Here is a 25,964-nt window from a genome sequence, read left to right as displayed (position 1 = left end):
ATTTCCTCAACTCTGAAAGAAGACATGTCATGGAAGCTAAATAACAAAAAAGACCAGTGCATGAAAATCTTTCTTTTGCCTGTGCTGTTTTTCTTAAAGGCATATGAAAGGTGAATTCACTGCACAGTTAAAGGCAGTCATAGCGTGTCACTGTGTGTGTGCTGGTCAGCTCACTGCATAAAACTATCTGCAGGAGGTAAATATAGTAAGAGGTATCAGATCTCTCTGACCCCCTCAGACAGAGTGCTGCAGCTAAACAGCTGAAACAAAGAGGTCTAAAGGTAATGAATTTACTTATTTCCCTGCAGAATAATTATTATATTTTATATTTTTGATACAGGTGCATTCATCTGTGTTTGAACCACAGGTGTTTGCAGGCAGCTCTCCATCCTTTAATCTCAGTGTTGAACTTGGATTCATTAACAGGTCGTGTGCAGACACACAGCTCTTATTTCACTCACTCCTCCTCCGTCCTCAACAACATCAGATTTTTTTTTTTAAATGTGCTGGAAATCCACAGACGATTGGAGGGAACCAAAACAACGACCCAATAGCAAACCAAAAGGTAAAGACACCCAGAGACGATCCTCAGTGTCTTAAATATACTGTATATACAGGCTATGGTCAGTGCTTAAGGGACTGTCATATAGACAAACAGACATCCCAGTAGTCCATCTGGTTACTAATCTGTACAGTATTTGGGAATTGCAACTACAGTTTGCTTAAAATTTGGTACGGTTAGTGCTACATTATATAATTACAGACATACCAAAAGTACACTGGACAGAGTGGACAATATAAACATTGAGATGAGGTATGCAGAATATACAGTACATTCACAACATTGAAGATGGAAAACATCCATTACAGTTACACAGTTGGAGTTAAACAAGGGATATCGCATTTAGACCATAAGCATACCTGAACACACCACATTTAACATGCTTTTTAAGTTATGCACTGATTTGGCTTTCCAGGGACTAGTTTAAGATTTTTCAAATAACACATTTAAATAGTAGTTTTCATCCAACCTGGCACTTAAATCTCAGAATCAGAATCAATTGGCAAAGTATGATCAGTGAAATATTAACAAAATGCTCCTTTTTTCAACCTCTTAAGCCCTGAGCCTGTTTTTCAGGTTTCAGGCTCGAACATGCCACTAACACAGCAAAGACTATATCTTCACTTCTAAAAGGGGTAAATTAATAATCTTTTCTCTCAAAGCAAGATTACATCCGTGAGTTGGATGTAGAAGTGTCAGAATCAATATAGATGTTTTTATTTTAAAGTAAATTCAGATGGAACATAGTAAAAACATGTAAATTCTAATGTCCGCCTAAAAAAAACCCATTACTTATAGTGAAAACCAGCCTTGAATGATGGGTTAATAGACTAAAAGCTTTAGAAATCCAAACTATAACATAAGTACCCTGTATCAAGATTGATGCAAAACAAGTGAAATGTGACCTTTTTAGAGAGGTTTAGAAAAATAAAGTCCAGGCGGACTCACCTCTGGGTAATTTGGGAACCATCAGTTCCATTTGACCTTTTTCACTGTAAAAATCATTTTTATTACTTCGAATTATCACTTCAGGTATTCATTCCATCCAAATACAACTGTTGTAAAAAAAAAAAAAAAATAAAAAAAAACATACTCTGTTATCCTCTTAGGCCCCACAATGCTAACAGTGAGCCTCTGGATTAGCCCCGAGCGAAAAATGCTAACCTATTACTGCACCGAAAATCACTGCTAGCTCCCTAATTACTTATCCTAGCTGCACATCTAACCCATCGTTTATGATCGTAAAGACACAGAATCGAACGGTGCCCACTTCAACACTGAAAGATACAAACTCGCGATTTGTTATCAACAAAAACGTACATCAAAACAAGTGGCGCTAGGTAGCTACACAATGCTAACATGGCTTACCTTCGTCTTTGTCTGGTCTAAACTGGTCTTCAATCGCATTAAAACGATAACAACGATGATGTAGTTAATCCATAGGTTAATATCCAATGTGGCTGTGTCCCCTTTGAAATGTTCTGATAATCTATAAGCAATAAAACTGCAATTCCGTTATCTGCTGTCCGCTCTGTGCTCCATGCGCTCCGGGTCCTGCAATTCCTGCTTCCTTACGTAGTAAACAATAAGTAAAGTCTGCTGCGTAAAGTGCTTACTTGTGGCTTACTTAGTGGCTGGCATTCTTTATACTTTTCTCTGGAACCCATTGGTCGATTTGGGTGATTTACACCTTTTTCTTAACCATTACATCCAATAGAATCGATGGGCAGTTCCCAAATCCACGTAAACATTACCATTGCGGACGTCATCCAGAATTCGGGGTCGTACAGTGATGACATTACATGTGTGGAATCTGTGGAGTCTCAGCTTTAATCGGATATCTTGTTTGTGCAGTGACGATAAGTAATAAGGGCATTGCTACCGTGAGTGCTGTGCAAAAGTCCGTTAGCATTAGTAAGCATTTTTTCGTTCCATGCTAATTCAAAGGCTTGGTATTACTCTTGGTTTTCTTTTAGCTAAAAATGGTTCATATTGTCAGTTAGCTGAGTTTCTTATCGTTAAAAGGGTATGGAACATTAATAGTTTCATAAATGTTAAGAAGCCCTGAGACATAGTCTCGTAAAAAAACCGTGGGAGGGGTCCATTGGGGGGACCCTCTGGCTTAAAAGGTCAAAAGGGCAAGGAGCCTGTTTGTGGTCGTTATGGAGTATGTGAGTTATGAGGATGATGAAGATGCAGCGACTCAGTACATGATTGAACAAAGTCTGCTGAGCACCAAACAGAAGGAAACACAGCGAGGTTCCACAACACCAGACAGCAAAAGGTCAGTTCAAAAACAAATAAAGCTCACAAATGTTTCTCTGAGGCTTGGTTTTATTTTGTGAAATTCCTCCTGCGTGATAGAAGTTCTGCTCAGTCCTCTGTTACTGTATACAGCCCTCCAACACTATATACTGTATCAACTCATTGTGAGTAAATATACGTTTTTCACTCAACAAAATGTATTTAAAGGTGTAAAAGAAAAGAGGGAGCTAGGGAAAGTTGTTGCTTTTATTAAACATGAAACATGGGAAGAAATGTGTGAAGGCGAAGAGAGTTATTTAAGAATTCCTTAAAGATGCTCTATATCAGTGGTTCTCAACTGGTGGGTCCCGGACCCGTTTAGATGTGTGAATGAAGAAGAAAAAAAAGTTGGAAAAAAGTCAAACTTTTATTTTGAAGACCTGATTTTCTAACGCTGTGCATGCAGTAGGTAGTACCGGAGGCCATACACGGTTTTGAAAACGTCTTTCACGCAAGGGTGTAACATGGTTTGAGAAGTGGGGGGGACACAAAACACGGGGTCCTCCGCAATGAAACATTGTTCTCGATTTAATTCCATTTCCTGCCTTTCTACAAATGTATATTAGGGACTATTCTTTCTTTTTATCTATGCATATTTGACTAATCACTCCCCTTTTAAACTGTGTTTTTAATTTTTTTACTGGACATTGGAATGATTTCTTAACTTATTTTGATCAACTATATTAAATAGATGGAAATATTTGTTGTTTACATAGATGATCAAACCGTTTGTGACCCACTGAGATAACTTGGACTAAAGTTTACATTCTAAGCACTCGTGCCGCACACACACAGACGCTCTTCCGTGACGATGAGCACTTGAGTAAAAAAAACAACAATAAACACATTTGAAAAGTGGGGGGGACACAAACGGGATTTTGAAAAGTGGGGGGGGCATGTCCCCCCTGTCCTGTCCCCAGTGGAAATTACGCCCATGCTTTCACGTAGTGATCATCTTCTCAATTAAACATCTTTGCTGATGTTTTTTTCGAGTCTTCTGGCCAATCAGAATCAAGATTGTAGCCGGAAGTCCCCACGAAGAATAACTTTGCGGTAGAACTATTCTGCATACATCCATGGGTACAACTTCAGATAAAAATGAAGACGTAATGAAATATGACCCCCGGTTTGATGATTGACAGGCCACAGAACAATGGGAGCTATCTACCCTTACCCACAATTTAAAGTAATTCACACAGACTCTCTCCTCTTTGCTCTTCTCTCTTTGAGGAGCAGCAAGCTGTCAGAACTAAGTGAAAAACAAACAATGGCATAACATATTATTAATATGTGGGGTAGTAATAGATTGATTTATTTTCTTCTCAGAGTGTACCAGAATGCGTAGTTTATATGTTAGTATTTCTAAAAATCTCCTGGGGGAGAATCCCCCCAGACTCCCTTCTAGGTTGGGTTTTCAGCATGTGTGCCTTTTTATGTTACAGTTCAGCTTTGATTCCATCATCTCATTAAACCTTTTTTAAAAGCATATTTAGTCAGGGATATATGCACTGTACTTCATGTTAATTAATATTATTATGCTGAAAAACGTATAAATTACAGAACGATTTTTTGTTTAATAGATTTGAGTGCTTCAAAATTTCGGGTCGGGATTTATTGACAAAGGAAAAAGTGGGTCCTGAGGCCTGACCAGTTGAGAACCACTGCTCTATATTCTGCTCATCTTCAAGTTCATATTCAGTGTCTCTACTGTGACATGTCTCCATGCTTTAATGTTCAAAAAGGTCTATATTTTTCTCATACTGCCTATGCTGCCTCTCATGTACAACGTGTTGGAGCACTAGAAGCGCAAGTGTTACCTGGTAAGTTTCAGGCAGGTGGGGAGTGTGTGGGAGAGAAACTCCCTCTGGGGGGAACACAGGAATTTTAGCCTTTGCAGACCATTTACATGCACAAAAACCTATAGAACACTACAGGAGAGGGAGAACCCCCCGAAAACACAATAGGCCCCTTTCAAGTCCTACTGGAAGGTATTCGTACAGAAAAGCATTAGTTTTGATCACATTTGATTAATTTAACAACAGTATTATTTGTATTGATGCATTCATTTTTGTTTTTGACTTGGGGCTCATCAGATTTGATACTTTAAACTGAGTGTCCCTAACTTATTTGACTTTTTGTACCTATTTTAGAATCAGATCAGAAGACTTTTCCTGTTCAGTTTCACAAAACTTTTATTATTAAAATTAGTCAGCGATTTTCTTTTTGCAGCTCTGAGCCTGAGTCCGCTAACAGCAGCGCGATCCTGACTGCTATAAGACAAGGTGAGGCTTGAACAAGAGTGAACAATAGGAATTGTTATTCCATGTAATGATGGCAGGTGTTGATCTAAAGGTGAACAGACAATAACAAGTGAATACATAGCTTGCACACTGCAGCCTCCAAATATATTACAACAATGAATGTCAATCAGCAGTATTTAACAATAATATCATAAATGTAGATTCAATTAACTGTGTTGTTTGTTGCAGAATCTCATAAAAAGCAGCCTTGATATGAGTTGTTAATCAATTGCTTCAGAAGTTTCCCCCACAGTTTAAAGCCCATATATGTATTGAAAAAGGGACAGAAGATGATCTATTTCCCGTCACTATCCCTTCAGGTAACGAGAAGCTCTTGAAGTGTCTCAGTGTCCGGCAGAGAGACAGGTTTTCACAGACAGACAGCCGAGGATGGACTCCTCTCCACGAAGCTGCCGCTCAGAGGAACCAAAACATCCTGCTCACATTCAAAGGTTTTTATATTTGGTTCACAATAACATAAAAGCCTAATGAAACAAAGGTTCATCGGAGCACCCTGTCCTCCAGTTTCAGGCTCTGTGGACAGTCGCACTCTGCGGGGACAGACTGCTCTGCTCCTGGCAGCAGAGGGAGGTGTGATAGAAAACACCTCCTTCCTCCTCCAACACGGAGCCAAGCCGGACATTCAGGACTGTGACCTGGACTCCCCACTGCTCGTAGGTAAGCTGACTGCAAAAACTGTTAAACATTCAAAGGCTTTATTGTTAGAACTTTTACGCAATGAAAATGTAAAATCCCAGGCTCCTCCAACAACAATAATCATAGTATTAAGATATACAAATAATTCAAATTCTGCAACAGAAACACATTTTCAACATTTGAACGAAATGATTTTTGTTTTAAAGGAAATGTGTATATGCTACAGTATTTCTCAATACTTTTGTCAATTTTAAATTGGAAGGAACTTCACATTCGCCAACTGTGTAGCCAAATATTGTAAATACCAAAAATCCACAGAGTTTAAATATAATGAAATAAATAATTGCTAGTTATTCGTTAACTTAAAATCATAAATAAAAAAGTTAAAATAATTAAAGGAGAAACTGGAATGAAAATAGATTGAATAGATCCAAATAGTTTTCAATTATTTATCTGTAAGTCAAAATGGTTGAATAATTATTTGTTTTTGTTTTATGTCACTAAACCTCATGAAGTAACTATTACTGTCAAATAAATATAATGAAAATAAAAAAAGTTAGATAATTTCATGTTAAGCCCCAAAGACCCCCTCAGGGCACCTTAATATTTAAGAACCTATTAATGTGTTATACCAGATTAACGGGAATAATCTCAGCTAATTGACAGTGTTGGGCAAGTTACTTCCAAAATGTAATATATTACATATTACTTATTACTCTCTTTTGAAAGTAATATGTTACATTACAATATTACTGTCTCTGAAATGTAATGAGTTACACTACTTTTGAGTTACTTTTGAGTTACTTTCACCAAAATAACCGAAAAAGAATGGCTAGGTATTTTAAATGTTAAATGTGGTTTAGTGCAGCTCATTATACATCCAGTAAAGGGCAATGTGGTATAGCATAACAACTGTGTAGGCCATTAAGGCTACTAACAACTTGTATAACACGGCTTAGTTGAATACTCACTTCTGATTGTAAATTCTTAACATGTGACACGTTGTTAATACAGTACAGACCACTGTCAAGGACTATAATGAAGGTTGCTAAGGAGGATCCAGAAAGAGAAAATAAAAGAGGTTAAAAGACGGAGCGCTGGACGTCAGATAAATCACCAGAAGAAGGCAGAGAGGAAGTAAACCATAACAGGACACGGAATGGGCTCTGTAGTTTGTTTAGTATATGGCCATGTACAGGCCCGGGTCCAGAACAAAATGACTCAGGGTGCATCTGAGATTAGGCTACAGGGGGCGCAGCAGTAGTAGGTTTACATGAGCAATAGTGGCCGGAAACAGCAATGAAAATAGCATTGATGGTCCCCAATGAACAGATTATGGCATTTGTTATGTTTTGAAACCAAGCAAGTGAGAACATTTTAAGTGTGTTAAAAGTGCAATCCTGAAATATTTCATATAGTCCAAAGTGGACTGTGGCAAAGAAAAGCACAAAAGCTTAAAAACTGTACTGATAAAACAAATGAGAACATATTGTAAATCAAGGAACATATTATTTAAACCAGCTCATGGTTTGAAATGGCAAACATTGAAAAGCAAAAGTATTATCACACTGTGGGACTGCGGGAAACGGTATCTCAAGATTTCTGGATGTATAGCACATGTAGTAATTTTGACAATAAAGCTGACTTTGACTTTGACTTTGAATTGTAGTGGAGTAGAAAGAAGCATGAAGACAAAATACTGAAATAAAGCTAACAGTACCTGAAATGTGTGCAATTGTACAGTACTTGTTGTAAATGTACTTAATTACTTTCATAAGGAGGATACAAAATACATGTTATTTAAGCTCATTGAAAAAATAAAACACACATAAATCAGCGGTGTCTTTGTGCAGCGATCCTTTCGGGCCGTGCTGACCTGGTGCAGCTGCTGCTCCTTCAGGGCTCCAGCGTGGACAAGGAGGGTCTGCACGGCCGCTGCCCGCTCCACGGGGCCTCTCGGCTGGGTAACGTGGAGCTGGTGACCCGGCTCCTGGAGGCGGGGGCGCGGCCGGACCCCCGCAGCCACTACGGGCTCACTCCACTGGCTCTGGCCGCTCAGAACGCACACCTGGAGGTGATGGAGAATCTGCTGAGGAGAGGTGAGGGAGCAGCATCACTCTATATTCATATTTATATGAATATGAATATATTCAAACTTCCAATATCCAGATTAGAGTTTGAGCAATTTTGATTGATTGATTTATTAATTGATTTTATTTATGGATTATCAGGCAAAGAAACATAAGTGTCCAAAGTGCTACACTAAACACTTATTTCCCACATGTTCAAAGGATAAAAGACGAAGAAAACACAACAAAGCAACAACATAACAAATTAAACAGTCCTGAAATCCGAATTGTATTCATTATATATATTTAATATTCTAATACTATTTGAAATCATATTTAGTTTTCATATAGAGACTTCTTCTTCGATACAGTATTGTATCGTATCTTATATTACAATACAATACAATACACAGACAATATAATATCGTATATTGTATTGTATGTGTAAATGCAGTCGATTTGATTTTGTAAAATGCAGTTGATTTGATTTTGAGGTGGGCATAGATGAAGTAGGTATTTTACAAATTATCTTTCATTTTTTGTGCTTAATTCCCTTCTGATTTCTGTCCTGCAGGGGCGGATGTCCTGTCCCAGGCGCAGGACGAGGCCTCCATCCTGTATGAGGCGTCTGCTTCTGGAGACCCGGCAGTCATCAGTCTGCTGCTGGAACACGGCGCTGACGCCAACGCCAACGTTGCCGAAAACATGGGACACATGCCGATCCACCGCACCGCACACAGAGGACACCTGCAGTAAATGTTAATCCATCATATTACAAGAGGACATGTTGTCCGGCTTTTCTGCAAGTATGTAAAACCTCTAACATCAGATAAATTAAGTGTGTGTGTGTGTATCAGGGTTTTAAATCTACTGATTCCAGTCACTTCTAAGGGGGAAGTCGACGACAGCGGGATAAATCCTCTACACTCTGCTGCTGCAGGAGGACATGCAAACTGCATTAAGGTTTTTATGTGTGTGTCAGTTTGTGTGTGTGTGTGTTCTCATGGGCATGGTGTTGAAATATGACTTAAATACAATGTCTTACTAGTAAACTGCAGTGTTTTACATACACCTGTATTTCTGTTCCTCGCAAACTCCATCAGGCCTTGCTGGATGCGGGGTTTGACCCCAACGACATGCTCCATCCCTGGGCTCAGCGTAGCTATGACGACGGGAGGAAGTCGGCACTTTACTTCACGGTCTTGAATAATGACGTGCCGTCAGCCAAACTGCTGCTGGAGGCCGGCGCCATGGCCAACCAAGACCCAATCAAATGTCTGCAGGTAGTGTCTGTGTGTATGTGTGTGTGTGTGTGTGTGTGTGTGTGTGTGTGTGTGTGTGTGTGTGTGTGTGTGTGTGTGTGTGTGTGTGTGTGTGTGTGTGTGTGTGTGTGTGTGTGTGTGTCTGTGTGTCTGTGTGTCTGTGTGTGTCTGATAATCTGAGAGCTGCAGGTCAGTGTACATTTCTTTTTTTTTGCCCAGTAGGACAATCTCAACATATGAACACCTGTTGATTGATTGTTAAAGTATAAATGCAATTGCCAGAAGTTATACGTGAATGAGAGGCTATAATTAAACTACACTTCACTTCTACTCCAATAAGCTTCCAACATATCATTTCATTCTTGCTTGTTTACAACTTTAACAAAATAAACGTTACCTGTGAAGGTAAAATAGAGAGTAAATGATTTTCCGTGTTCCACGTAATGACGTTTAAATAACCTCCGAAGTCAAATTTAGCAACTAGCAAGCAACCTCCCTTTTTTAAGACACCTACAAAGCTTCCTAGAAATCGTTTTTCTGGCATCTAACCAAAATAACATGAAATTTGATGAAACCAGAAGTACTAAAATGCTAACTAATTTCCTGATTTTAGGACTCATTCTCGCAGCACTGAATCATATCAAGATAGTTTAATTTGCACACAAACAGAGCAGCTTTAATGGTTTTTTTACATACTGAAACTTTTGTAAGTCTTGTATTCACAGTGAGGTTGCCAGGTTTGTTGCCATTGTAATGATCATATCTGGCAACCAAAGCTACAACCGGATTCGATGCACAGTATTGGGGATTAATATAATGTTGTTCATCAAAAGGTTGTCCCACCAGTGATGCCAATGTTAGTTGATGTGCCAGTGGGACTGTTTTGTCTTTAAGGTTTCGTTGCGCGTGGGCAACTATGAGTTGATAAACCTGTTGCTGAGGTATGGAGACAACGTCAACTATTACTGCAAAGTAAACACAACTCACTTCCCCTCAGCGCTGCAGTATGCCCTCAAATACGAGGTAATCTGTCACACCTACACTTAAAAAACTTAAATATTGACTTTAATTAAATGTATCATATCAATACATTTCCCATAACTGTATTAGGTAAGTTGAAAGCAATACTATAACGTTGAATCTAATATTTAGTATTTCAACTTAAGAGTATGGCTTTCGACTCACCTGATACAGTCATGAAGACATTATTGACATAATACATTTAATTAAAGTCACAATTCAGTTTTTTCAGTGTTGATTTTTTGTCAAATATTTTGTAAAATGTAAGTTCACACATGTTGCTGTTTTGTGTGTCAGGTGGTGCTCAGGATGCTGTGTAACTACGGTTATGATGTAGCGCACTGCTTTGACTGTCCCCACGGTAACAGCTCCCACATCCCTGATGACTACGAGGGATGGACTGACACTGTTATCAAAGATACCATGGTGACGGACTTTATCATGACTGTCTGTCATACGCAGCATCGACATTACTAGGAACTAACAGATTTGGCAATTAGGGAATAATGGTGAATACATCAACACAAGCTGATACATTAAAATAAAGAGAAAAATACAATACAAATTATAATTAAATTAAAAAACATAAATATATAAAAAAATAAAAATATATTAAGAAAACGGCTGCTTACTGTGAAAAACGAAGAACATTACATCCAAAATGAAATGTGTGCTTTTACATGTGTGTTTATGGGAAGAGATTTGAGTGGTGTCCGTGAGGGTCCCCGGCTTTGTTGTTACTTACAGACTAACAGTTATTTGTTAAAATAATAATACTGATTGGTGCGGCTTTAACTATCTTCAACCACCTGCACCAATATCAATGTCAAGGAATTTGGTTTTCAATTGCTCTCGATGTAAACAACTAAACACAAAGCTAGACAGAGGTGATATACATTTAACGACTAATAAAGGTTTACATTTTCAAGATTCAAGATTCAAAAGTGTATTGTCACATCATATACATAACTACTGTGTAGTTATGCAATGAATGAAAAACTTATGTCACAGGTTCCTCAACTGTGCAATAACAATAATCACATTTGTATAGAAATGTAAATAGTCCAACCAATTAAAATAGTGCAAGCTCAGGCGTTAAATAGTCTTATGGCCTGTGGGATGAAACTGTCCCTGAGTCTGGTGGTTTTAGTCCTGATGCTGCGGTAGCGCCTGCCAGACGGCAGCAGACTGAACAGTTTGTGGCTGGGGTGATGGGGGTCTTTTGTAATCCTGAGGGCCTTCTTCCTGAGCCGCTGGGAGTAAAGGTAATCCATGGATGGCAGCTCCGTCTTGGTGATGTGCTGTGCAGTTTTCACCACCCTCTGTAAAGCCTCACGATTGAGGGCGGTGCAGCTGCCGTACCAGGCCATGATTCAGCCAGTCAGGATGCTCTCTATGGTGCACCTGTAGAAGTTCAGGATGCTCTCTATGGTGCACCTGTAGAAGGTCAGGATCCTCTCTATGGTGCACCTGTAGAAGGTCAGTATCCTCTCTGTAGTGCACCTGTAGAAGTTGCAGAGTATCCTGGAGTCCATGTTGAACCTCCTCAGCCTGCGGAGGAAGAAGAGCCGCTGTTGAGCTGTTTTGGTGATGGTGTTTGTGTGAAGAGTCCATGTCAGGTCCTCAGTGATGTGGACCCCGAGGAACCTGAAGCTGCTGACTCTCTCCACCGTAGTCCCTCTCTCTGCTACTTCCTGTAATCCACAATCAGCTCCTTTGTTTTGCTGACGTTGAGATGGAGGTTGTTATCCTGGCACCAAGATGTCAGGTTTTCGACCTCGTCTCGTCGCCGTCTGTGATCTGGCCGATGACAGTCGTTTCGTCAGCAAACTTCTCGATGGTGTTGGAGCTGTGTGTGGCCACGCAGTCGTGTGGGAACAGGGAGTAGAGGAGAGGGCTGAGCACGCAGCCCTGAGGGGCTCCAGTGTTGAGGATCAGGGTGGAGGATGTGATGTTGGTTGGATCCTGCAGGCCTTCTGCCCGCTCGCAGCCTGGCTGCTATCAAAACATGCATTAAAAGCGTTCAGCTCATCTGGAAGAGATGCACACACAGACAATCCTTCAGCACCACCCGCTGCCCTAGTCAGTTATTGTCATTAGTCCCGCCAACATGTTCCGGGTGTCAGAGCCTCTGAAGTCCGACTCTTCTTTCTCTTTGGAGTGTCTCTTTGCACTGTTAAAAGCTCTCCGGAGCGCGTACATTGACTTCCTAAACTCTTCCAAGTCTCCACCTCTGTGCTTTCAGCTTGTCATGGACCTTGCCGTTTTACCTGGGCTTCTGCTTCCGGATTCTAATTTACATACATTTGGCAATTTGCACGATTAGCATAAGTTGTGTTAATTCAAATGAATGGCATTATAGCCAAGTAAACAATAGTTGAAAAATGACTTGGCTGATTTTGACAATTTTGGAGTGATTTTGAAGGTTATTGTGAATGCTTAATCTATTTAGGACATTTTCAGGATATAAAATGGCAATATTAACCAGAAGGTATTCTCCGTGGGCTAATTTTGACTACCATGAGTCGTGTTGCAACCATTGGATACAGAGAGCACAGGATGAACATTATTATCTCTACTGTGGACAATTTCTGTCTAAAATAAATAGGCAAACTTTCCAACCAAAATGATCGAGAGGCCCCTAAATCTTCAAAATCAAACCAAAATTCCCTAATACAGAGAATAGATACAGATTAAATACAGATTGGGATGCCAAACTAATCTTGACCATCGAGAGTTTAGAAAGATGAAAACTTTAAAGAAAATCATAAGAGAAAAATATCCTGCCTACACCAACTTTAAATTGCATACTGGATCTGTCTGTCTACTCTTTCAATCTGAATTCCTTTCTAAAGTGTAAAGGATCGTCTAAAGTGGCTGAAGATCATTCAGACGTAAACCGACGTGTAAAACTCTTCTTGTTTCAGTTCTGCGAGGTGATCACCATCTCCTGGCTGAAGCACCTCTCAGGTCAGGTGGTGCTCGTCCTGTTGGATTACCTGGATCATGTGACCTTGTGCTCCAAACCGAAGGCAGCAGTGATGGAGCAGCAGCAATGGCCGGACATCTGCAGGCTGCAAGGTAAATTCAAATACTGTCCCGAAGTGAACTTGCTTCGCACAGAGCACAAAGGAATATCAACAACAAAATCAACAACCATTTATTACAGCACATTGCATAAAATAACTTCAAAATATCATCCACAAAACAGTAACACCATTTGGGAAATAAATAGGTGCACAAAGGTAAATCAGGTACACGTTTACAAAGAGGCTGAATAATAATAATGCTTGTTAGGCACCTAAACACAGCTCTTTAACCTGTTAAGCGGCTACGGGCTTTTTATTCACAAAGCTGTGTCTCAGGGCTTCTTAACATTTAACAACCAATTAATGTGTCATACCCACTTAACGGGAAGAAACTCAGCTAACTAACGATATGAACCATTTTTACCGAAACGAAACACAAGGGTAATAACAAGCCTCTGAATTAGCACAGAACTCACGGTAGAAATATTTTATTACTTAGCGGATCTGCACAAACAAGATATCAGATTAAAGCTGGGATTCCACAGATTCTAGAGGTGTAAGTATCATCACTGTGCGCCCGAAACTCAGGGCAGCGAAGGCGAAACCAGACAACACATAACTTAGCTTTACAGGGCCAAAATGGCATATACGTCTTAATTGTGTTCAATGGCATTAAAACGATAAAAACGCTGCTGAAGGTTAATCCAATTTCTCTGTGTCACTTTGAAATGATTACTGATAATCCATCATAATATTTATGGCAATAAGCCTAGTTTTCAGTTTTCAGAGTGTAACGTAGCTTTCGGTTTGGGCAAACTGCATGCGCATCACTCTCACTCCTCAATGGTAATGTTTAGATGGATTTAGGATTTAGGCTCTAACGGTTAAAAAGAGGTGTCAATCATCAAAATCGACCGAGGGGGGCCAGAGATATGGCAAATACACCCAAATGACCCCTCTCTCTAAAAAGGTCAAATTCCCCTTGTTTTTGCTTCAATCTTGATACAGGGTACTTATTATATGTTATAATTTGGATTCCTAAAGCTTTTAGTCTACCTTACCATCATTCAAGGGTGGTTTTCACTATAAGTAATGGTTGTTTTTTTGGACGGACACTACTTTACATTTTCTTACTATGTTCAATCGGAATTTACTTTAAAATAAAAACATCTATATTGATTCTGACTTTTCTACATCCAACTCACAGATGTAACCTTGCTTTGAGAAAAAAGATTATTAATTTAACCCTTTTAGAAGGGAAAATATGGTCATTTGTTCTGGGAATGTCATTTTCGAGCCTGAGGCCTGAAAAACAGGCTCAGGGCTTAACAGGTTAACTGTCTATGTATACGCACCAATACACCCAATGTTTGTTACCTGTACATATTATTTTATTTTATAATCATTTTTATAAAAATTTAAAATATTTATAGTTTTTTTCAATAATTGCTCTTTTTTTGTGTTCATTTTTTCAATATTTATTTATTTCCTGTACACAACTTGCTTTGTTTCTGCTTTATCAATATGTATTACCATTTCCTTTTCCATTTGTATTTTCTATTATTTCATTTTAGAATAGTTGTAGTAATATTTATTTTCAATATATATTTCATATTTATAAGCAGTCCTTGTATGTGAAAACCTGTTTGGCAAACACCATATTTGACTGAATAAATGTCATTACTCCCTGCAAACAAGAATAAAAACAATCTTCATTAATATTTCTCAATGCTCTCCTTCTACTCCTCTTCCTCTCCAGAAAGCGCCCGCTGTCTGCAGCACCTCTGCCGGCTGCAGGTGCGTAGTTGTCTCGGGGGCCTTCGCCTCCGGTCGCCGGTCTTCATGAGCTTCCTGCCGGTGCCGGAGCGCCTGAAGGACTACATCCTGTACCGAGAGTACAACCTGTACGGCAAACAGAGCAGGAAGATCAAGCGAGAGAAGGAAAGAGTTTAAAAGACAGAGCGTTGGACGTCAGAGAAATCCACAGAAGAAGACAGAAAGGAAGTAAACAAGTAGACACATTATTTTATTATTTTCAATAAGATAAAGGTCTGTTTATTACGGTCATTCAAACTTTTAAACAATTGCAACAAGATTCTTAACACGAGGTTGCAAAAACAAAAATAATCTCTATGCAGCAGTTTTCATTGTTATTGTGTCTGTGCTTGATCCCTCAGTGTCGCAGTGTAAGAGCTGCACAGTTATGAATAAAGGCAGCTGCACCCTCTTTCATTCAGCATTCCCATTGTTGCTTTATAAATGTCTTGCCCCCTTGTGTGTCCACTGAGGTTCGTCAGGCCCAACACATCTTCAACAAACTCCCCCTTTGCCTCATCATAAAAACTCACAAACACCAGCAACTGAGCATTGTCAGTGGTGTCAGTGGACTCATCCACAGCTAAGGAAATGCACTGTGCATTTTTTATTCCATCACAAAGCTGATTAATCAAATCACCAGCCAGTATTTATGTTCTTCTGGTTGCTGTGGAATCTGAGAGGGGGATTTGCTTGATTGACTGTTATTTCATGTTTTTGTTTGCCTTCAAACATGGTCTCCATCACTTCAGTCATTCATTATTTTATTCTTCAGTTATTATCCAGTGGAAAGTCCTTACCTACTGGCCTAGTTAAATCAAATTGGTTACTTTTTAGCTGGGCAGTGTGGTTTTACACACCGTCTTATTTGACTTTCTCAGGACTTAAAGCTGTTTTTTGGGGGCAGACCCCCACAAAGAAGAAAATATATTTACACACGTAAGGTCATCATCTTAACAGTTTTGTATGTTCATCCGTGAGCAGAGCATCAAGTTGACATGTCTATTACAGCTGAATGCGGTGATTACCATTTTGTTCAGCAAAAACGCCTCACAAAATTAGTAAGATCCAAAGCTTTAGTGAGTTTTGATTCAATGCTGAGTACAGCCAACCTGACAGTCTCTTCTCTGTCATTGTAGACCGCAAATACCTCATTCCTTCAGTACTTGGGTCCGAATGCTTCTCGTTTTGCACCGTCCCGTTCAAATGAAATCGCCACCAATCATATTTCCATGCTCGCGCCAGGGCCGGGGGAGGGGTTACAACAAGGGCGCCGGAAGCAGGGGGGCCAGGGGGCCATTGGCCCCCCGACTTTTCAGCCCTGCCCCACATTTTCGCAGCAGCAGATGCCGCGGAAAACTGTACAAATCCCGTTTCAATAATTCCCCTCTACTCTAAAGTCGCATCTAAAACGCGATCTGATCTAGCTGTGTACATCTTGTTATTTTTGATTGTTATATTCAGTCTCACTAGCTTCAGGCATGTTTGAAGCTTGTAAAGGGAAGATGACAGCTCTCACTCGCCACTCTGCTGTTCCTCAGCGCCGCTCCCCCTCCCTCCCGCTGAAATTATGAATGTAAGGTGTATAGTAATCATAGATAACACGGCAGGGTCCGTTACAGTTTGTTTTTATCTGATTTCAAATAAGCAAAGTCTTGGCTTTCAGTACATTAAACTTGTTTCGGCAAATTCAGATGATAAATAGGCCTACAACTTTGAAGCTTGTAACGGCATAATTACAAGCGGAGAACGGAGTAATTTAACGTCACTGCAGGCATAACAACAGCCGGTGTTTCTCGTGAGTCTTTTCCCCGGGAAACAAACACAATACACACTAATGCAAAAATACACAAACACACACGTATATACACGCGGCGCGGAACACTGTACAAATCCCGTTTCAATAATTCCCCTCTACTCTAAAGTCGCATCTAAAACGCGATCTGATCTAGCTGTGTATATTTTGTTATTTTGTATTGTTATATATATTCAATCTCATTAGCTACACGCATTTTTTAAGCTTGTAAAGGGAAGACCACAGCTCGCCTCTCACTGGCCACTCTGCTCTTCCGCAGCGTCGCTCCCCCTCCCTCCCGCTGAAATTATGAATGTAAGGCATAGTAATCATAGATAACACGGCAGGGTCCGTTACAGTTCGTTTTCATCTGATTTCAAATAAACAAAGTCTTGGCTTTCAGAATATTAAACTTGTTTCGGCAAATGCAGATGATAAATACAGGTTTGAAGTTTGTAACGGCATAATTACAAGCGGAGAACTGAGTAATTTAACGTCACAACAGGCATAACAACAGCCGGTGTTTCCCGTGAGTGCAGTAATCCAAACGAAAATATCTTCCCTCCGTAGTATTTTTGATCATTTGCTCCGCTAATAATCAATCAGATCGATGGATTCCAGAGAAGAGAAACACTTTAAAGGCCTTTTTCTCAAAACGATGACTCTGTAACAGTCATTATATAATGTGACATATTTTGCTTAATATTTGGAGTAGGCTACAAAAACAATCCTGATCTCATTAGAAAGCTAGGAATCAAAATGTGTCTTCGGGTCAATGCGAACGATTTCGATGGAGCAGGTCACTTTGCATTAGGTAAAATAAAGCAGGCAGACATAACAGGAAGAATATGTACATTTTAACCCAATCAAATAGGACATTGTCACACCATTCAAATGTATCCATGTAAATTACAACCAATAAAAAAGCTTAGATTTGTTTATTTGTTACGTTGTTTACTGTATTTGTTACGTTGTTCTGCTGTGTGTGTCAGCCGTTAACCTAGAGATATAAAGAATATATACACTTGCAAACATGTCAGAAGAACCAGTGCAGAAGAAAACTAAATACGGTCAATCTAAACTTAAATTTAACAACTGGAAGGTCACATCCCTGACATCCACATCTCCGGAGGCTGGACCTTCTTCAAACAGCGAAGCCAGATGAACCCAAAAGCAGCAGCTCTAGTCTGCGGCCGCAGAAACTGTCAAAACCGCCGCCGACCCCACCGCCGCCGTTGTTGAACCGAAACAGGCTGGTTCCCACTGCATGGAGGTTTGCTGTCGGGACATTGAGGCGGTTAAAGCTGTACAGCTAACTATCAGAAAAAAGGAGACCGCTAGTAGATTATTTGGGCAAAGAGAAGGTACTTCAACGCAGAATGGTACAAAAACAGAGTGGTTAATTCTTTGCAAAACCACTAAACGATAGTGATAAATTGCGATGTTAACAACCTCATGATAACCTCATTTTTTTTTTACTTAGGATCATACCTGTGTTTAGTCTAGAAAAAGGTAAATGTGTGCATTTTATTATAAAATTGTGTATATTTACAGACTGTTGCAAACACTAAGAAGCTTATAAACATCAGGTTTAAAACTAACACAATCAAAGATGTTTGGAGTTTTATTTGAGTTATTCATTTACATTTTTTGTCAAAGAGATGCTGATTTGAAACCGTTGTAGCCGTTACGGCATTTCCTGTTTCTGCCGGAGAGAGGGGAGTTTGTCCCAAAGCTTGCCGCTGTATTTACTCCCTCCATCTGACAGGAGGGAGCCTCATGTGTCACTCCACGGAGTTCACTCCGTCACGGAGGGGGAGTGTCTAGGGCGTAGTTTGGGATTGGGCCATACACACGCACTTTTTTTGGCCCCCCCAATTCTAAAATGAATCCGGCGCGCCTGGGTTACAAGCATACATCCATGGTTACAAGGCGTGTGTCTTGTGCTGCATTCACTTGCACTCGGACATTAGAGACTTTCTCTCATAAATGTCCGATGAGCCACAACATTTCTTTCAAAACAAAGCTGCCAACTGGGGTGGCAGCTGGAGTGGAAAGGCCTGTTTTCAGGGTGGCAGTTACCACCCCATGCCACCCCGGTAGGTGAAACTAGGTTACTAGCTACAGTACAGATGCAACTAGATGAGCTGTTAACTCTCGCTCTGACTTTTTTTGTTTTTGTTGACAGACACACACAGACAGTGGAACAGTCGGACATGCAGGGCGCTGTTTGCAGTGGACATAGCGGATAATTTTCACTCGTTGCGTTGTGGCGATGTCTCGCAGATAACACAGATAATACATATGAAAAGTATAATTTGCTCAGAGTCCGGACTTTGAGGATGCCTTGCCTGCTCTAGTTTTTTAAAGTGTTTCGGCAAATGTTAAAGTGTCTCTAGCTTTGTAAAAGTGTTTTGCATCTAGTTAATTAGTTTTTGCTCATGTAAAAGCGTTTTACGAATGTAAATTTGTTTTATCAAATGTAAATTTTTCTCAAGCTTTGTTAAAGTGTTTCACACTTTGTAATTGTCGATTTCACCTCTCAGCCACCGTACTCTTCTCCTTTTTGCTTGTTTTCGAAGCCATTTAACGGAAAGAAAGAACAATAAACCAACATCCCCGAGTTGTATACAGGGAAGAGGTTTAAATGTTAGTTGTATCTTAAAAGTAGTGGAAGCTAGAAACACGCGTCTACTCCATTCCTCGTCGCCGGAAGTCCCTCTGATACATTTTCTAAGACTAAATATAGTTTTATATTATGTGCTTAAACAGGTCAGGACAGGCTTAAAAGAAAGATTCAAGAAAAGGGAAAAAAACGACATTTAAAATTTCCTTGAAAAAATAAGTAACTTGGGAAAAATGATTTTGCCAGGATACGGTTCAGCTTTCAACACCATTGTGCCCTCCAAGCTGGTCATCGAGCTCAGAGACCTTGGGCTCAACAGCGCCTTCTGTGATTGGACCTTGAACTTCCTGACAGGCAGACCCCAGGCAGTGCGGGTGGGAAACATCACATCCTCCACCCTGATCTTCAACACCGGAGCCCCTCAAGGATGTGTGCTCAGCCCTCATTTTTTCTTTAAAAACAGGTAAAACAAATATTTCGGCAGTTGATATATTTTATACAAAAAAATCAATTTATATTTGTAATGCTTGTACAACTTGTTTTCTAAATGTGTGTACTATTTCACATCAAAGCAAATCCCTTTTATGTGAAATCTTTCTTTAAGGACAGGCGTAAAATAAATACTTCAGAACAGGTACCAAAATGGTCCTGGATGATGTCTCTAATTTCTTAAAAAATATATATTTAATCTGTGAAACAGTTGGTAAAAATGTTCGCTTTATTTAAATCTCGAACAACAGGTTGCAGGAGATTTTCTTGTTTTTCTGGCGATCCATATTCTAAATCTGATGTTAATCATTTACCAGGTGAAGGGCCAATTTGTTTTCAATATTTAAATGTTGTTACATTTGACTTTCTCTTACTGTTATATGTTGTACATATGATCATGACAAGTCTTCCCAAAACTGGTTGAAATCAGTTTCTAGAGGTTTAGAGTCCTGATTTAGTTCCTTATTCTTCTTGGCCAAATAGGCCTTATATTATTATGTATTTATTTATAATTTGAATGTGTGATGTTGAATTATTATACTCATCTCTCTAGCAGCTGCTAATGTTAATTTGATATGATTAGTGAATCGTCCCTCTTTTACTAGGTGTTCCTGATAAAAACTCTGTAATTGAATTTTAAATTTGCAGAAGAACTAAGGGAAATGGACGTTTAAATTGCAGTTTGAATTCTGCACCTAAGTATATCAATTTCTTAAGAAAAGGCAAAAAAAAAGGATAACTTTCTTTCCCCCACATTTGAGGGTTACATATATTAGCTAGGTGGTTGATTTTAGCCCAGAGAAACATACATTTAACATTTGACCCAGGGAATACGATTTTCAATGTTTTTAAATTGATTCACTTATCACTTCACTTACTTCATTTATTTTTACTAAACTGTCGAATTTCTAAATAAATAAAAAGGAGCTAGCCTTGGTCTACCAATTTGTTTCATGCAAAAGGAAGCATTTGTGTTTGGTATAGCTTTAACTTCCTCAAATCACTGAGAATGAATAAGAACAATGGGTTAAAAGTGTTTATTTGTGAATAAATGTAACCGTGTCTTCAGTTTTCCTTTGTGTGTTAACAAGCAGTTTATATATTCAAAATATAAATACTTCATAATCTTATACACACACTTGACTCTGCTTTTATTCTATCTCTGCGCATCTCTTTTAGCGCACAGTAGACTGGAGAAAATCCTGGAATGAGCTCCTTTATGTATGCTTGATTTGGAAGCTTTGTGACTATATAAAGCCAATGAAAGGTTTTGTAAATCTGTTGGATTAAGAGGATACTGGCCTGATAACATTTGCCTCATTGACCCGGAGCCTTCTTCACTTGATGTGTCAGTGAGTAAATTACAACACGAGCCCAAAAGCTTCTGGAAAGATTTAATCTCACTGTTCTAACAAACAGCACTGTCAGGGTGATGTCAGATGCAGAAAGTGCTGCTAAATAACTGATCGAGCATTGGGGCTATAATATCCATGACGAGACATCATGATTATCTGAGGACACGAGGGCCGTCACTGCTTTAGACTCAAACTTTTTTGACGCTGTGCTGGAAACGGACCCAAACAGAAGGACGTTAATGTGCATGCAGCTCCTTCAAATGTGAAGTGAAACAAACCAAAGACTAAGGATGGCGTCTACCTGTTCTAACACACACACAAACACACACCAGAGCAACAAGCAGGCAGAAGTGTTGGGGTCACTGAGCGTGCTGAAGTCTGGATTTACTGCGACAGTTTTCTTCATGAAACACAATCCGCTTTTTGTCTGAAGCTGCAGCGGCAAATAAAATGGACTCAAATAATACTGCGAATTTCTGACATTTCACACACTGTGTCTCTGAATTTCTTTAAATGTTATACATTTGTGGGGTGGCAAGTGGGATACATGTAAAATACAGAACATTTACCCAAACACATGGGTAAAAGGTACAATAAAAAAATAAATTATCACCTCGATAAACCAAAAATAAAATATTCACATTTGCTCTCTCTTATTCCAGCTCCCGGTGCTGTCCAGCAGGGGGCGGCGCTGCGTCACAGCCGGCATAAATGGACAAATGTGATTGGTCCTGATAAGACGGTGTTAGCCAATCAGATAAGAGGATGGTGATATCTTTAAATGAACTATACCCAATTCTGATGACAATTACTTAAAGATTACGTTTTTTGTTGTTGTTGTGGCTGACACTTTTTCCTGAAGCCTTGAGAAGCAAATGAGTAAAATGATGACTCTAAATAGTTTAACTTCAGGCTTAAAATAAATACTTAAAAACAGATATATAGAAAAAAAGAAGGTTTGTCCAGGATAATTTTTCTTTACATCAACTTGGGGGAAAAGTTTTTACTATAAAAACTATTTGGATGAAAAAAAAAACATTACCAGTTTTCACTTGTCTCTCAGGGCTTCCTGGGCAACATTATGATTCAAAAACTTAAACTCCTCATGATGATTCAAACACATCATGTTCACACAATAATGTGGTACAAATTAATGACTCCAAGCAATCTCTAATTTAAAAACCTGGGAAAAGAAGATGGAGGTTTTGTTCTTTATGGAAAACAATTCTTTACAATGAACATGGATTTAATTATTTCGTATGGTTTTGCGCAACTGTTCAATATTGTGATTTTATCACATATATATATATATATATATATAAGAAAAATATTATTTTTTAATAAATATTTTTGTTATTCAACCATATCACACAGGCCTAACCTAAAGAATAAGGCTGGTGTTATTCTATATTTTTCTTATTGTCAATATATCCCATTCAAAGACCCAAACCAACAATGTGTTAGTCCATCTCTTAAAACTTGGTGAATATTAGAGCTTATAAAGGACATTTAAACAAACAATCCACACAACAGAGTCTTAAAACTATTAATGGGACATTTTGGGAATATTTTTGGCCAAAGGCTGTTATGTCAAGAAAGGGACACTTGAGCCCAAGGGGCCGATGATAAAACACAACATCCCCATAGATTCTCTCTTGCTTTGGCAATCAAATCAAACACCACCAAAAATAATTTGATACAAAAAAGGAGATTAAATCTCACATTTGAAAGACTCAGTAATTTCTTAAATCAGCTGGTCATTGTAGTTGTAAGCAAACCTTACTCAAACAGGAGGACAGTGCATTTGTTGGGCACTATTTTCCGCTGCAGATTTATCCACAATTGGTGCTCTAATGAGTATTTAATGAAGGACATGGGGCCAGAGTGAAATAGGGTGGCTTATTGGTGTTTTTAATAATTTTTGGACAAAAGTGGAGCTCCATGGAAGAGAGGAAGAAGATACATCAGGATTTTTGATACACACAATTGGTGTAAGTGGATCATTTAATTGTTGGTTTGAATCTTTCTTTTAAATGGGATTTGTTGAGAATAAGAAAAAATATCAGCAGACCAGATTTAGGGAAGTGACACTTATGCTTTCAGTATTACACAATAAACCCAGAGGATGATTTACGGACACCGACTACTAACGTTTTTGACGTAAGCCCCAAAAACGGACACGCAGCGTAAAAAAAAAGAAGAAATGATCTATATCCTTTCCTTAAGCCTACTTCTATGTTTATACTTTATCCCCGTTCTCCCTGTGGGGCAATGCTGCCCTCTGCATTGCTGAAAAAAACAAAACATTGCAGTCTATCACCTCCATCTATTGCTTTAACAGATGCTTGGAGTGCGTTTTCAAGGTAACGCTGAAAGAGTCTGTTCATCTGTCCGGGTTTGGTTTCTGTAGAGAAAGAGGAGCGAAGAAGAGTGGAGGGGTGAGAAGAGGGGAGGAGTCAGGGATTGAGGGGGAGGAGCAAGGGGGGGGACATAGAGTGTTCAGTGGGCGGCCCCTGGGATGCAGCTGATTGGTCGTGCAGAGGACGCTCTGTCCACAGACAACTTTTCCCAGGATGTGTGTGTGTGTGTGTGTGTGTGTGTGTGTGTGTGTATGTGTGTGTGTGTAGAGTGCAGCTGTTTGTATATCTTAATCAGGACCAATTGAAATGTTCAACCTTGGGAATAAGGATGTTTTTAGGATAGTCCTCTCATCCTTCAAAGCGTGAAGTGGTATTATGAAACCCCCTTGAATTGTGTGTGTGTTTCAGTGTTTTTATTTCACTCGATGTTTCATCCTTACTGTGCAGAATAACCTACGTGAGTTTGACACAGAAAGCATGTTTTTCACTTTCATCTCCTTTGTTCCTTTCTGTAGTTTAAAGACCCCCTACAGCAGATTTTAAGACATAGAAGTGATCCGCTTGAAGAATAATTTCTGTGTGTTTTTTCTACAAAAAAGGCCTCATTAAAATTCAGTGACCTACATCTACTACTTGTCCCTTTTATTGAATCAGGACTGGCTCCGAACCAGTTGAGAAACTCACATGTACACATCTTAAAACTCAGATTTAAGGAAAGCACAGAGCAACCTTCCTTCTGTTACAGATATACGTTAAAATATCCCTCTGGTGTCAAACACATATATAATCCTCACAGTGAAGCAAGAAATTCACGGTGAAGAAGAGAAACACATTTGCGAGTGCAAGGGGACTCTAACAAGTCTCAGGTGTTGCTATAAATCAATGCAGATTGTTTTGGTGTTGGAGTGTGAGAGATGTCTGCCTACTCTCCAGTGTAATGAAACTAGATGGCATTAAAAGTGCCAAAAATATATTTGAAAACTCATGATCCTCAAGATAATCCAAAGACCATGTTGATAGCAGTTTAATGTAGGAACTAATTTGTTTTTACCAAACTACATCCGCCAACTGTATCATCGCACAAGCCTCTCATCGTATAGTTGAGGCATGTATCTAATAAAGGATGAGGGTTGCCAGGAGGACTTCGGTAGAAAGAAAAAGTACCTAGATGAAACTATATGATTAGTGAAAAGAGACACTTTTAGCACCACAGGCCATGTAGTTCCATTACATTGGAGATAAGGCAGACATCTTCCCAACAATATCTCCATAACTCGGCTACTTAAACCAAAACAATCAAGATAGAAAAAAAGCAGTGTGGCTGAGAAGGAAAATTTGGTAGATTTTCGGTTGAACTGTAGGTTATGTAAAACGAAATGCATTATGCCAATGTAGGTCCTCACAAGTGTAGAAGTACAAAGGTGTGTGTTTTGCAAAGGTTTCTTCATATGAACTTTAGGTTGCAGCCATTTTGGCTCCACTGTCCCGCCTCCTGGCTGTTGCTATAGTAACTACTCAAATGTAGAATGCCCGCGTTGCCATGGTGACGCCCTCAAGAACCTCACTCCATATTTACAGCGAAACCAATTCAGTTCTCTAGAAAACACGACCACACGACCTGAACTAACTCACAACAAGTGTGTGTGTGTGTGTGTGTGTGTGTGTGTGTGTGTGTGTGTGTGTGTGTGTGTGTGTGTGTGTGTGTGTGTGTGTGTGTTGGGAGCTACGGCAGGTTATCGTCCTGCAGGCTCTCCAGGATTTTGACCAGGCTCTCCAGTCCGAACACGTAGCCCCGGTCCGTCCCGTCGTGCACCGCCGTGTCGCCGCGGAAACCCTTAAAGGTGGAGTGGGCGAAGTCGATCATACGAACGTCCACCAGGGGGGGTGGCTGCCGGGGGGCTGGTGGAGGGGGGGGGCAGGAGCTTAAGTTGGGAGCTGGGGAGGAGGATTTTTGTATGGGGTGAGGCGAAGGGAGAGGGGGAAGGAAAGAGTGGCAGTCTGACTTGGAGGGTGGGGCCTGTGGGGGGGGAAGAGGGGAGGGGGAGGCCATCAGTCCAGGTCCCTGAGCGGAAGCAGGCCCCTGAGAAGATTGAGGCCCCGGGTCTGGGTTCTTGCTCATGACCGTTTCACAGGGAGCGCCTGGGGCTGCGTGGGGGCCGGGGGCACAGTGGGGCTCTGCAGGGGCCGCGGGAGTCTTCTGGTGGGACGCTGCACGCTCAGGTTCCTACAGACAGAATCAGGAAGAATCAGCATGATGAAAACATGTGGGGTTTCCCTTTCCTGAAGTGTTCTATAGATTTGTGTGCATGTAAATGGTCTGC

At 39.9% G+C, this 25,964-nt stretch overlaps 2 protein-coding genes across 5 annotated transcripts in view; one reads left to right on the top strand and one right to left on the bottom strand.

The window, feature by feature from the left end:
- Nucleotides 1-575: 575 nt before the first annotated feature.
- asb14a (ankyrin repeat and SOCS box containing 14a) lies at nucleotides 576-23,537 on the top strand. The gene is made up of 12 exons (XM_079680434.1): nucleotides 576-2,846; nucleotides 5,096-5,148; nucleotides 5,487-5,618; nucleotides 5,692-5,844; nucleotides 7,677-7,922; nucleotides 8,467-8,644; nucleotides 8,750-8,855; nucleotides 8,996-9,175; nucleotides 10,049-10,177; nucleotides 10,472-10,600; nucleotides 13,102-13,255; nucleotides 14,963-23,537. Exons 1-12 carry the CDS (start codon nucleotides 2,725-2,727, stop codon nucleotides 15,154-15,156), a joined length of 1,776 nt encoding a protein of 591 aa, XP_079536560.1. The 5' UTR covers nucleotides 576-2,724; the 3' UTR covers nucleotides 15,157-23,537.
- The window catches only part of ip6k1 (inositol hexakisphosphate kinase 1), a 31,032-nt gene continuing 26,375 nt past the window's right edge, over nucleotides 21,308-25,964 (bottom strand). For all 4 annotated transcript variants that reach the window (XM_079680427.1, XM_079680430.1, XM_079680429.1 and 1 more), the window contains exon 9: nucleotides 21,308-25,867. In XM_079680427.1, coding sequence (XP_079536553.1) covers nucleotides 25,367-25,867 — 501 coding nt within the window. In that variant the 3' untranslated portion in view covers nucleotides 21,308-25,366. The remainder of the gene's footprint in view (nucleotides 25,868-25,964) is intronic.

This window comes from Notothenia rossii (genome assembly GCF_949606895.1).
Source record: "Notothenia rossii genome assembly, chromosome: 5".
In the NCBI taxonomy this organism is placed as follows: Eukaryota; Metazoa; Chordata; class Actinopteri; order Perciformes; family Nototheniidae; genus Notothenia; species Notothenia rossii.
This window is presented reverse-complemented; position numbering and strand designations above follow the sequence as displayed.

Coding starts and splice junctions, on each gene's coding strand:
- asb14a (XM_079680434.1), top strand. CDS start 2,725: ATGGAGTATGTGAGTTATGAGGATGATGAAGATGCAGCGACTCAGTAC. Junction 5,619..5,691: donor CATCCTGCTCACATTCAAAG/GTTTTTATATTT, acceptor CCTGTCCTCCAG/TTTCAGGCTCTGTGGACAGT. Junction 9,176..10,048: donor ACCCAATCAAATGTCTGCAG/GTAGTGTCTGTG, acceptor TTTGTCTTTAAG/GTTTCGTTGCGCGTGGGCAA.